Below are 12,314 nucleotides of genomic sequence, written 5' to 3' on the forward strand. Positions count from 1 at the left end.
GAGTCATTCCAAAACTTAAATCTTTTTTCGGTTTCTCAAATTTTCGATTATGGGTATGAGGTCTTCTTCTCATCTAAAAATTGTCAAATGCAGGATCTCCAGTCAAGGAAGTTGATTGGGCAAGGCCATAGAAGAACAGACCTCTATTACATAGATTTTTTATGCCTTCCTAAAGAATCATTTTGTAATTATGCCCAAGAGATTGACTTAGATCTTTGGCATAAAAGATTAGGACACCCAAGTATATCAAAACGATCTATTTTTTCATTTTTGGAAAAAATATTGTAAGAAAAAAGATTTTGTTTGTAATGATTGTATACTTGAAAAAATGAAAATGCTTCCTTTTGAATCTAAAACTTTTTTGTTTAATGAACCTTTCAAATTGATGCATTTGAATGTATGGGGTCCGACTCCCATTATATCTAAAGGTAGATTATCTTATTATATTACATTTATAGATGATTTTAGTAGACATACTTGAATCTACTTCTTTAGATTCAAATCCGATGTTTTTACATGTTTTAGAGATTTTCATAATCTTGTTAGAAACCAATTTAAGACTAAAACTAGGATCTTCTGCTCCGATTTAGGAGAATTTTTTTCAAATGAATTTCAAAATTATCTAAAAACCCATGGTATTGTTAACAAAAAATCTTGCCCTAGGACTCCTCAACAAAATGGAGTTGTCGAAAGAAAGCATCGTCATATTATTGAGATAACTAGAAATAAATAGAATGTCTTCTCATAAATTAGAAAATAAATATTCAATTGAAAACATTTCAAAATTAAACCTGATTTGAAAAGATTAAGGGCTTTTGGATACAAGTGCTTTGTTCTTTAAAAACATGATAAACTCTCCCCCAAACTGTCACCTGGGTACGAGTGCGGGTATAGATACGAAGGGTACGAGACGTTAATTTAAAAAAAAGAGGGTACGGGGACACGATTTTATATATATATATATATATATAGAGAGAGAGAGAGAGAGTTTGGATTTGGATCAATATTAAGGTCCATATTAAAAATAAAAAAAAGGCATGTATGTGTAATTCTCAAAAAAAAAAAAGGGAGGAATGAAAAAAAAAAGGTTTGTATGTGTAATTTTCGAAAAATAGGAGAAAAATTAAAAATTTATATAAAGGGAAAGGGGTATACGTAACCCCCTTTCCCTCTCTCTCTCCGAGAAGGAGAACGAGGAGAAGACAAAGACAAAGACAAAGAAGAAGAAGGTGGAGCCAACCCCAACTCTCTCTCTCTCTCTCTCTCTCTCTCTCTCTGGGTACGAAGAAGGAGAACAAGGAGGTGAAAAAGAAGACCAAGAAGATGGATGAGGTAGGTCTCTCTCTCTCTCTCTCTCTCTCTCTCTCTCTCTCTCTCTCTCTCTCTCTCTCCCCCCTTCTGTTGTCAAGGGTGGGAAATGGGAGGTTTGACAGGAAAAAAGAAAAACAAAAACAAACAAAAAAAGTGAGAGTGGGCTTCGGGTTGGATCTTAGTTGGACCCGACCCAACCCATAGGTCCACGTACCCCTACCGCACCCAGTACCCATATGCGTATCAGGCCGTATTGACATGGGTACATGGCTTAGTTTGTCGTGTCCTGGTAACATAGCCCCCAAAGCTATTGAATGTATTTTTGTTGGATATGTCGATAGTAAAAAAGGCTATCATTGTAGTGACTTGAAAAATGATAAACTTTATGTTTTTAGGAATGTTATTTTCCTTGAAAAAGAAAGATGATTTGATCTTCAAGAATCTAAAGGGCAATCCGAGTATGCTTTGTTGCATGATTTATTGCCTAAATAGAATATTGACATTAATGATTCTGGTGCGAATGTTGATGATGATGTTAGAACCGAGTAATAAACCACGTATTGGTAGTGAACCTACTCATAAACTTATTCATTATTCTAGACGTGGTGATAGGGAGTATCCATGTGCACTCGATAAATATAGTTAATCCTTGAAATAGACAAACCTAGTCTTAGGAGAACTGAACATATATCTAGACCACCAAATAAGTTTGTTTCATATGAATCCTTTTCTCGCAAATATAAAGTTTGCTTCATATGAATCCTTTTCTCTCAAATCTAGGACATCTCTTCTAGCTATACATTCATATCACGACCCTTCAAACTATAGGGAAGTCAAAGACACAAAAGAATGGGTTGATGCTATGAACTTAGAACTAGAAGCCTTACATAAATATAATACTTGAGAAATTCAACAACTTCCAAAGGGAAAGAAAACTATAGGATGTAGATGGGTTTTTAAAATTAAAACAAAGAGTGATGGATCGATACAAAGATACGAAGCTAGGTTAGTTGCGAAGGGGTACTCTTAGGAATGTGATATAGACCCTTGCCCCAGTAGCCTCTATGACTATTGTTAGGACTCTAGTTGCAATAGCATCCATTAAGAATTTTTCTATATACCAGTTAGATATTAAGAATGTTTTTTAAATGGTAGTTTAAATAAAGAAGTCTACATAGATTCTCCCCCTAGTCTAAGTATTTAGAAAGGCATGGTTCTTCATCTTCGTAAAACTTTATATGGGCTTAAACAAGCTCCTAAAGCATGATATTATCGATTTAATATAACTATGTTGGATCTTGATTTTAAATCATGTTATAATGATACTGCTCTTTTTATAAGATCTATTGTTTCCATACTCATCATTCTTCTCCTTAATGTTGATGATATGATCATCGCTGGGAGTAATAAAAAAAGAGTTAAAGAAATCAAAATTATGCTTAAATAAACTTTTGATATGACTGACCTTAGTTTCTTGAGATATTTCTTAGGTATTGAAGTAGCTTATTTGCCAAGAAGATACATCTTGTCCCAGATGAAGTTTGCAGCTGATATAGTTGCACGTTCATGAATCACGGATGAAAAGCATGTATTGGATCACTAACTTATTTATCTATTACTAGATCGAATATAGTGAATGTCATTCATACCGCAATTCAATTTCAGCATGTGCCAACTTTGGTCCACATGAGTGCAGTGTTGCAAATAGTTTGATATGTTAAAAATATTATATCCAAAGGGATTTTCTTGTCTTCTTTCACATGGTTAAATCTTATGGAATATATTGACTTTGATTGGGGAGGAGGTCCCAATAACCAACACTCAACTATAGGTTTTTGTGTGTTCTTAGGTGATTCCCTTATATCTTGGAGATGTAAAACGCAACAAAAGGTATAATTGTCCTCCCTGAAAGCTGAATACAAAGTGATTGCTACATCAACAACTAAGGTCATGTAGTTGAAACAACCGAGGTATGTTGTTGAGGTCTTTGCTTAAAGCTATGGGAGTTGATGTCGTAGAACCTTTAAAAATATGTTGTAATAGCAAAAGTGTCATATATATTGCTAACAATCACACTTCGCACAAACGAACAAAGAACATTGAGATGGATTGTCATTACGTTCGGGAAGAGCACTTGAAGGGCACTTAAACTTTTGGTGATCTCACCGCAAGTTTGAGGAGTGTTGAAATATGGTTGTTATATATATATATATATATATATATATATATATCAGGGGCATTTTGGGCATTTCATCTTTTGTAATAGGGTCAGCCTAGTAGGGTTTGTTTTGTAATTCTGTTTTTATCTTTTTGTTTTTTATTTTTTGTTTATTTCAGTTCATGTGACTTGGGACAGCCCAACTAGTCGTTGGGCTGCTCCCATGATCCCAACAGTTATAAATATGACCGTTGAGGGCTAGTCCAATGACTAGTTGGACTGCCCCCCTTTGCCCTCTCTAGTGCTTATAAATAGGGACCTTCCATATTGTGTATGTGGGACTTCTAAGATTATTGTGGCTCAATACAAATTATATTTTTATATTGTGATTTTGTGTTTGGTGATTATCTCCATTGTGAGATTGTGATTGACCCATTAGTGGTCATTATGTATTGTGCTCTCTTGTAGCCCTTAGTGGCATTATCTTGTATTTGTTGTTGTTTCATTTCAGACATATGCCATGTTCTCTCTATCAGAATCAATGTAAAGCTAAACAAAAGAAAGGTGACTCAAACATAAGCCAGAGAGATACAAGGTTTGGTGTTCTTAAGCTCATACCGTCTTCCATTAGACAATCTTCGATACATGTCAGGTCAGTAAGGAAAATTTTCTTACATTCATATGAAGTGACAACAAGAAACAGCAGCAGTACTGGCTCAATTGGGAAAAAGAAAAGATATAGATAAGTGGGGCTCATGGGATAAGGATTGTCTTGTTAAAATATATATATATATATATATATATATATATATATATATATATATATATATACATATTCTTTTTAGTGAAATACCCGATAGGGGTATTCTTGTAAAACTGCAAATGTACTTTTTATTTTTTTACTTTTTATTTTTTCTTTTTCCTTTTTTACCTTTTTATTTTTTTCATTTTTACTTTTGTTTGAACCACAAGGGGCCCCACTCTTGTAGTCGTTGGGGCCCCAACGGTCAGATTTCTGACCGTTGGGGGCTCCCAACGACTACAAGGGAGCCCCCTTGTGGTCCCTTCTTAGTGCCCTCCTCCTCTATAAATAGAGGAGGTGTTCCTCTCTTGTAAGCATGGGTTTTTACACCCTTCTCTCCCTTTCTTCAATAAATCCAACTTATGACTTTAAGTCATTTTCTATATTTGAGAGTTTTGTGTGTGCACATTTGGTGTTTGTGTTCTTGGCTCTAGTAGTCACTCTTAAAGAGTGACTTTTTGCTCTATTGGTGCTTCCGCCTCTTTTCATTTCATGGTATCAGAGCGAGGTTGGTGATTGGGCTTTTCCTTTGTCATCTTGGAACGTGTGCCTCTCAAAGTTTTGAAGAAAGGAAGTATATTTGGTGCCGATGGAACGTGACTCTAAAGTGGAGCTTTCTTTCAAGCTAAATGGATCCAACTATCTCATGTGGGCCTCCGCTATGGAAAATCATCTAAGAGGTAAGAAACTTTGGGGCTTTGTTATGGGAACTACTCCCGAACCCTCTCTTGTTCTTACCAAAATTGAAAATGAAGTTGAAAAAGCTTTAGATGGCGATGAGTGCATCAAAGCCATTAATGAACATCAATCCAAAATTGAGGATTGGGAAAGTAACCATGCCAAAATTTTGGCATGGTTTATGAACAATGTAGACCTTAAAAATTGTGCTAATATTGTCAAATTTAGAAGGGCCAATGAGGCTTGGTTTTTTCTTAAGGGTATGTATACCCAAAAGGATCTTGCTCGGCAATTTTTTTGTCAAGAAAAAATTCGTTCCACCAAACAAATGGATATGAGTGTCCGGGACTATTTTAGCTCTCTAACCCCTCTTTGGGATGAGCTTGCCCTTCTTGAGCCTAAATGAGTTGCTCCACAAGATATTGAACTAAGAAGGGAACAAATTGAAAATGAGCACTTTTTTCAATTTCTTCATGGACTTCGCCCGGAATTTGAACAAGTGAGGGCATCTCTTCTCCATAGAAGCAAAGCCCTACCTATTGAAGATGCCCTTGCCGAGATATGTCAAGAAGAAACTCGACTTGGCTTGAGCATTATGAGTGATGAAGTTTTGGCCGTTAATAGGCCCGGATCGAATGTTAAAGTATATAGACCTCCCCACTTTAACAAAAATAGCAATGGGCCTAAAAAGGGAATTATATGCCACTATTGTAATGAACCGGGGCACATTAGACCGGTTTGTCCAAAGCTTAAAGGAAAGGTTGTCGCGGTTGGAGAAAGTTCTCCAAAGAAAGAAGAAAGTACCAAAGAAGGAGATATCAAAGAAACTCTTAATCATATCTCTGAAGTTCTCAAACACCTTCTCAAGTCTTCTCCTTCAACATCCGGAGCCGCCATCGCCTACTCTTCATCACCTCCAGGTATGTGGATACTAGACTCTGGTGCTTCTTTTCATATGACATCTCATAAAAACTCTCTTTCAAATGTTTTTTCCGAACCCATGTCCTCCTATGTTTCAACGGCCGATGGAACGTCATTGAAAATTGAAAGTATTGGAACACTTGACTTCAAAAATTCTCAAAACTTTTTCGTTCCTAAAGTAATAGTCGTTCCAAAAATTAATTTAAATCTCTTTTCCGTTTCCCAAATCACCGACCATGGATGCCAAGTCTCTTTCTCACCTAAAGATTACACCGTGCAGGATCTCCAGTCAGGGAAGCTGATTGGGCAAGGCCATAGAAGAGGTGATCTCTATTTTATAGACTTTTTGACGCTTTCATCTAAATCATCTTGCAATCTTGTTAAAGACAAAAGTATTGGAATTTGGCATGAGAGACTTGGTCATCCAAATTTTGTAAAAATGTCTTTTTTCCCTTTTTTGAACAATACTTTTAAAGACAATCACATGACTTGTAAAGATTGCATTTTTGGGAAATCTAAAGCTACTTCGTTTCCTCAAAGTTACTTTACCACTCGGCCATTTGAACTTGTTCATTCCGATGTGTGGGGACCCTCTCCAATTTTGTCTAAAGGAGGTTTTTCGTATTATGTGGTCTTTATTGATGACTTCACTAGATTTACGTGGATATACTTCCTAGATCGCAAATCCGAAGTCTTCTCCTTCTTTAAAGAATTTCATGCAATGGTTAAAAATCAATTTTTGGGAAATCTATCTATTCTTAGGTCCGATTCGGGAGGTGAATATATGTCTAATGATTTTCAAAGTTACTTAAAAGAAAATGGAATTTGTCATCAACGTTCTTGTCCCAACACTCCGCAACAAAATGGTCTTGCGAAAAGAAAGCATAGGCACATAATAGAAACTACAAGAACATTATTGATTTCAAAAAATATCCCAAAATCCTTTTGGGCCGAAGCGGTTCTAACCTCAACATATCTCATCAATAGAATCCCTTTATCCTCTTTGAAAAATCTTTCTCCATTTGAAAAACTTTACAATATGTCTCCTGATTATAAAAGATTAAGAATTTTTTGATGTAAAAGATTTGTTTTAACTCGCAAAAATGATAAACTTTCTCCTAGGGCTATTGAATGTATTTTCTTGGGATATGGCGAAAAACAAAAAGGATATCGATGTTTTGACATACTTAAGAATAAACTTTATATCTCAAAAGATGTCACATTCCTCGAAGAAGAAAATGGTTTTTCGCATCAACCAAATGAAAATATTGACTATTCCTTTTTATTTGACTTGTTACCTCAAGACTACATCATAGATGATCATGTTGATCCTAGTGAACCTCTTAATGAAGATCTTGTTGAACATCCAAATAATGATCAAAACTTAGAAGAAAATACTTCAAGACAAATACAAGTCTACTCTAGAAGGAATGAAAGAAATCCTTCTTGTGCCCTTGAAAGATTTTCTCAAAGTGAGTCGATAGAAGAAACCTCTCAAAAAAGATCAAATCGCATTCCCAAGATACCAAATAGATGTGTTTCTTATGACTCTTTTTCTCCTAATTATCGAGCATGTCTACTTGCTCTTCACTCCTTTCATGAACCATCTCATTACAATGATGCTAAACAATATGCTCATTGGAATGAAGCTATGGAACTTGAACTTAATGCCCTTAAAAGGGCGCAAACTTGGGAAATCATTGATCCTCCCAATGGCAAGAAACCCATTGGATGTAGATGGGCGTTTAAAGTAAAAACTAAGAGTGATGGTTCATTAGAAAGATATAAGGCTAGGTTGGTAGCCAAAGGATATGCCCAAGAGTATGGGGTAGACTATGATGAAACTTTTGCCCCAGTTGCTCGAATGACTAGTGTTTGAGCCCTTATTGCTATAGCTTCTGTTAAAAAATGGTCAATCTTTCAACTTGATGTTAAAAATGCCTTCTTGAATGGTAATTTAAATGAAGAAGTTTATATGGAACCACCTCCAGGTATGAATTTAAATGGAAAAGTTTTAAAACTAAAAAAGGCTTTATATGGACTTAAGCAAGCTCCTAAAGCTTGGTATGACGGGTTTAGTAATGTATTAATCAATTTAGGTTTTTCTTCTTGCTATACTGACACTGCTCTTTTTGTTAAAAGGACAGGTGACTCCATTATTATGCTTTTGTTGTATGTTGATGATATGATCATCACTGGGAATGACAAAAAGGGAGTAAATGATGTTAAGTCTATGCTAAAAGATACTTTTGATATGTCTGACCTTGGTTATTTGAGATATTTTTTAGGAATTGAAGTGGCTTATTCCGCACGAGGATACATCTTATCTCAAATGAAGTTAGCTGCAAAAATTTGTACCAAATCAGGAATATCTGATGAAAAGAAAGTTGAGACTCCCGAAGTTATCAATGTGAAACTAAGACTTGAAGATGGTGTTCTTCTTGAAGATCCAACTCCCTACCGTCAATTAATTGGATCCCTCACCTATCTATCCATCACCCGTCCAGACATAGCTCATGCGGTTCATGCAGCAAGCTAGTTTCAGCACGCACCTACCACGGTTCATATGGCGGCCGTAATGAGAATTGTGCGATATATCAAGAATACCATCTCCAAGGGACTCTTCTTATCCTCTTCCTCATCTCTTGAATTGACTGCTTTTACTGATGCTGACTGGGGAGGAAATCCCAATGATCGTATCTCAATTACGGGTCATTGTATTTTTTTAGGTGAATCTCTCATCTCGTGGAGATGCAAGAAGCAGCAGAAGGACTTCTTATCATCTACTGAAGCTGAATATCGGGCTATGGCGATGACAACTATGGAAATCGTATGGCTCAGAAGTCTCCTTGCTGACATGGGCGTCCTCATTTTCACTCCTACCAAGCTCTGCTGTGATAACAAAAGTGCGATATACATTGCCAGCAATCACACCTTTCATGAGCGGATAAAGCATATCGAAATGGATTGCCATTATGTTCGAGACGAATACCTCAGAGGGACTATCTCATTACCATATGTTACTTCAGAGTATCAACTAGCTGACTTCTTCACCAAAGCGCTCCCAACTCCACGATTTATGTTTCTCCTTAGCAAACTTTCGGTCTTCTCCCCGTAAAGTTTGAGGGGGCGTGTTAAAATATATATATATATATATATATATATATATATATATATATATATACATTCGTATATATATATAAGTATATATATACATATTCTTTTTAGTGAAATACCTGATAGGGGTATTCTTGTAAAACTGCAAATGTACTTTTTATTTTTTTACTTTTTCTTTTTTCTTTTTCCTTTTTTACCTTTTTCTTTTTTTCATTTTTACTTTTGTTTGAACCACAAGGGGCCCCACTCTTGTAGTCGTTGGGGCCCCAAAGGTCAAATTTCTGACCGTTGGGGGCTCCCAACGACTACAAGGGAGCCCCCTTGTGGTCCCTTCTTAGTGCCCTCCTCCTCTATAAATAGAGGAGGTGTTCCTCTTACACCCTTCTCTCCCTTTCTTCAATAAATCCAACTTATGACTTTAAGTCATTTTCTATATTTGAGAGTTTTGTGTGTGCACATTTGGTGTTTGTGTTCTTGGCTCTAGTAGTCACTCTTAAAGAGTGACTTTTTGCTCTATTGGTGCTTCCGACTCTTTTCATTTCATGTCTGGCATGCTGATTCATAATGCAAAGATGCTTAGCAATAGTAAATATTTCTTTTCAACACTTGGTTCGCTAACCAATTCAAAAATAGCTTCCACAAGTATGTCCCTAACTGCAGGAGAAAAACGAGAACCTATAAGAAGCAAACTTCAATTTAAAGATGGTGCAGGTGATAGCATAGCAGCACACTAAGTTTGAGAGATACACAGAGCAGCTTGAACTACTTATAAACCAGTAAGAAGCAGTTGATGCCAACCCCATGTAACTGTGACACTGTGCACTTAAGAAATGGCTGGGTACCTGTTGGTTGTGTTTGGAAAATTGCATTAGATACTTTATTTAGTCTAGTGACTTCGGGGAGGGTGAGGGGGTCAGGAGGGAGAGAGAGGTCCAGCCGGGTAATTCAGTAATAAGGAAATATCAGCACGAGTTCTAGGTTCATGAGTTCGATGAAACACCACTGCTGACCTTTAATTAACCATCAAGAATCTTCAGCAGTGGAGTTGTGGTCATTCAAGTCAAGTATAAAGTTGGTGGGAAGCTAAGTTTGATGTTTAAAAACATATATTCAAAATTGAAGCTGCCATGTGCATAGACAAACCAATTATATTACTTCTCATGATGAAGACATCAACTAATTTTCCAAAAACATGTTTGGAACAGTCAGTTTCAAGCCTTCAGAATACATATAACAGAGGAAATATACATGAAAATGGAAAGATCAAACGTGTATAGAAAAATTACCTAGACAATAACAGTTCATGCAACGTGAAGCACAAAGCACCAAGAAGAAAACCATTGACAAACTGAAATTACATTAAAATCCAAAATATAATCTACCAAGGAAACCAGTATAGATCTCAGCACTACGAAGGAAAAATGTTGAGAAAAAGTGGCATTATCCATCCGGAAAAAATATGAAACATAAAACACTTTCATACCCATCACGCATCCAGGCATCAACATGATCACCAACAGACCAGTTATGATTCCCCAAAGCTGCTCTACGCCTCTTTCTTGTTCTTTCGAATTTCATGGCAGTCATAGGATGAGCAATGCGTACTCTGGGAGATTTGCCATCAGCAACTTCAAGAGGTATCCACTCCTTTAGCTGCCCAGGGCCTACTTGCATTAAAAGAGAATATTATTAATGTGGTCCCACAGGCCACACCTCTGAATTCCATAGCTACATGCAACATGCCTATTGAGAAGTAATGGTACATGTAGTAACAGACGCATCATAGTTTCCAAACTTTAAAAAGTACCTTCATCAGACAAAAGATCATTGTAGCACACGTGGGCCTTTCCATCCTTTACCTCCAACACTTTGGCTGAGAACCATACTGCTCTGAGACCGTCCTCATCAGAAATAACCTGTCATTGTACACAACATAAAAGGTTTATAAACACCAAAAAGAATACATATCTGATAAAACAATGTTCCAGAAAGGTAAGGGCACCAATAAATTGAATCACCAATGTAAATGAGCAAGTAAAAAAAAGAAACAAATAAATTACATACACATGCAAATACAGAGAGAGAGAGAGTTAAATATGAAGAAACATTTTTAAGAACTGTGTATTAAAGAAGGTTCCACAAACTAGGAGGTGGAGGCGCAAGACGAGGATTGCCATGAAAGAAGAAAACTCTTCTAAACCATTAGTAAGTCGTCAGAAAGTAAAAGCAATAGAGTTCATGGAACTTCAAAGGTAATGTTAGCTATGTAAAAGGAACATTGCTGAGAACTACTGGGAATTAAAAGAGCTTCCACAAATGACCAGGTGCAAGACAAACTTTTTAGTTAAAAAAAAAACAGGAGACTTCTAAAACCATTAAATCAGCAGAAAATAAAAACAATAATAGATATGACAATAGAAGCTACAAGACCAAAATTTGTATCTTCGCAGAAGCTAAAACAGCATCAAACATGAACTATTCCAATATAATAAAAGATTGGCATTTGAAGGTTCAAAATATACAAGCAAACTCTATGACTCAGAAAATTATTTAAACATGCAAAGTCAATTGGTCCACAATAATAGATATGACAATAGAAGCTAAAAGACCAAAATTTGATATCTTGGTAGAAGCTAAAACAACATCAAACATGAACTGTTCCAATACAATAAAAGATTGGCATTTCAAGGTTCAAAATATAAAAGCAAACCCAATGATTCAGAAAAATAATTAAACAAACAAGTCAGTCAGTCCACATCATGAAGTCAGTTGGTGACCAACCTCCTTTTTTTTCCTTATCCTATTCTTTTACCCTTGGTAGCTCAAAAAAAATTGCGAAGATTCCCCAACTACCACAGTTTATTCATTTAGGGCACGTTTGGAAGTGGGAAAATAGTAGGAAAAGTGAAGGTGAGAAAGAAAAAATACAACTTTTCCACCCGTTCCAAATGAGAGAAAAAAAATTTAAGGAAAGTTTTTCTAAAAAGTCTGATTTTTTATAAGAAAAAATCCTCCACTTAGGGGGTGAGGGTGGAGGATTTTTTCCTATCAAAAATTCTTTTTGCATTAGGGCATCTCATTACATGGGCTGCCATAAGAAGAGCTCTCTCTCTCACTCTTGTTTTTCTCACATTTTTTCACTCTGTTTTTCTCATGCTATACAAACAAGCAAAAAAAATTCATTTGAAAAAGTGATCATATCAAAACTTCTCATAGGCAAAATTTTCTTTTCCTATGAGATTTTTCTTGCTTCCAAACGTTCCCTTAGAACTCGCAACAAAATCAGCTCATTGTGGTGATTACTGATTACTGATTACTTCACTTGTT

The 12,314-nt window shown here is 36.0% G+C and overlaps 1 protein-coding gene across 5 annotated transcripts in view; it reads right to left on the bottom strand.

Annotated features, from left to right (window-relative positions):
- The window catches only part of LOC149813871 (protein SWOLLEN 1-like), a 32,608-nt gene that overhangs the window by 9,941 nt on the left and 10,353 nt on the right, over positions 1-12,314 (bottom strand). For all 5 annotated transcript variants that reach the window (XM_089991295.1, XM_089991296.1, XM_089991294.1 and 2 more), the window contains exons 9-10: positions 10,795-10,903; positions 10,471-10,651 (exon numbers count right to left, since the gene is read on the bottom strand). In XM_089991295.1, the coding sequence (XP_089847421.1) occupies positions 10,471-10,651; positions 10,795-10,903 (290 nt within the window). The remainder of the gene's footprint in view (positions 1-10,470; positions 10,652-10,794; positions 10,904-12,314) is intronic.

The sequence above is a fragment of the Nuphar pumila genome, chromosome 16, assembly GCF_984573655.1.
Source record: "Nuphar pumila chromosome 16, dmNupPumi1.hap1.1, whole genome shotgun sequence".
NCBI lineage: Eukaryota > Viridiplantae > Streptophyta > Magnoliopsida > Nymphaeales > Nymphaeaceae > Nuphar > Nuphar pumila.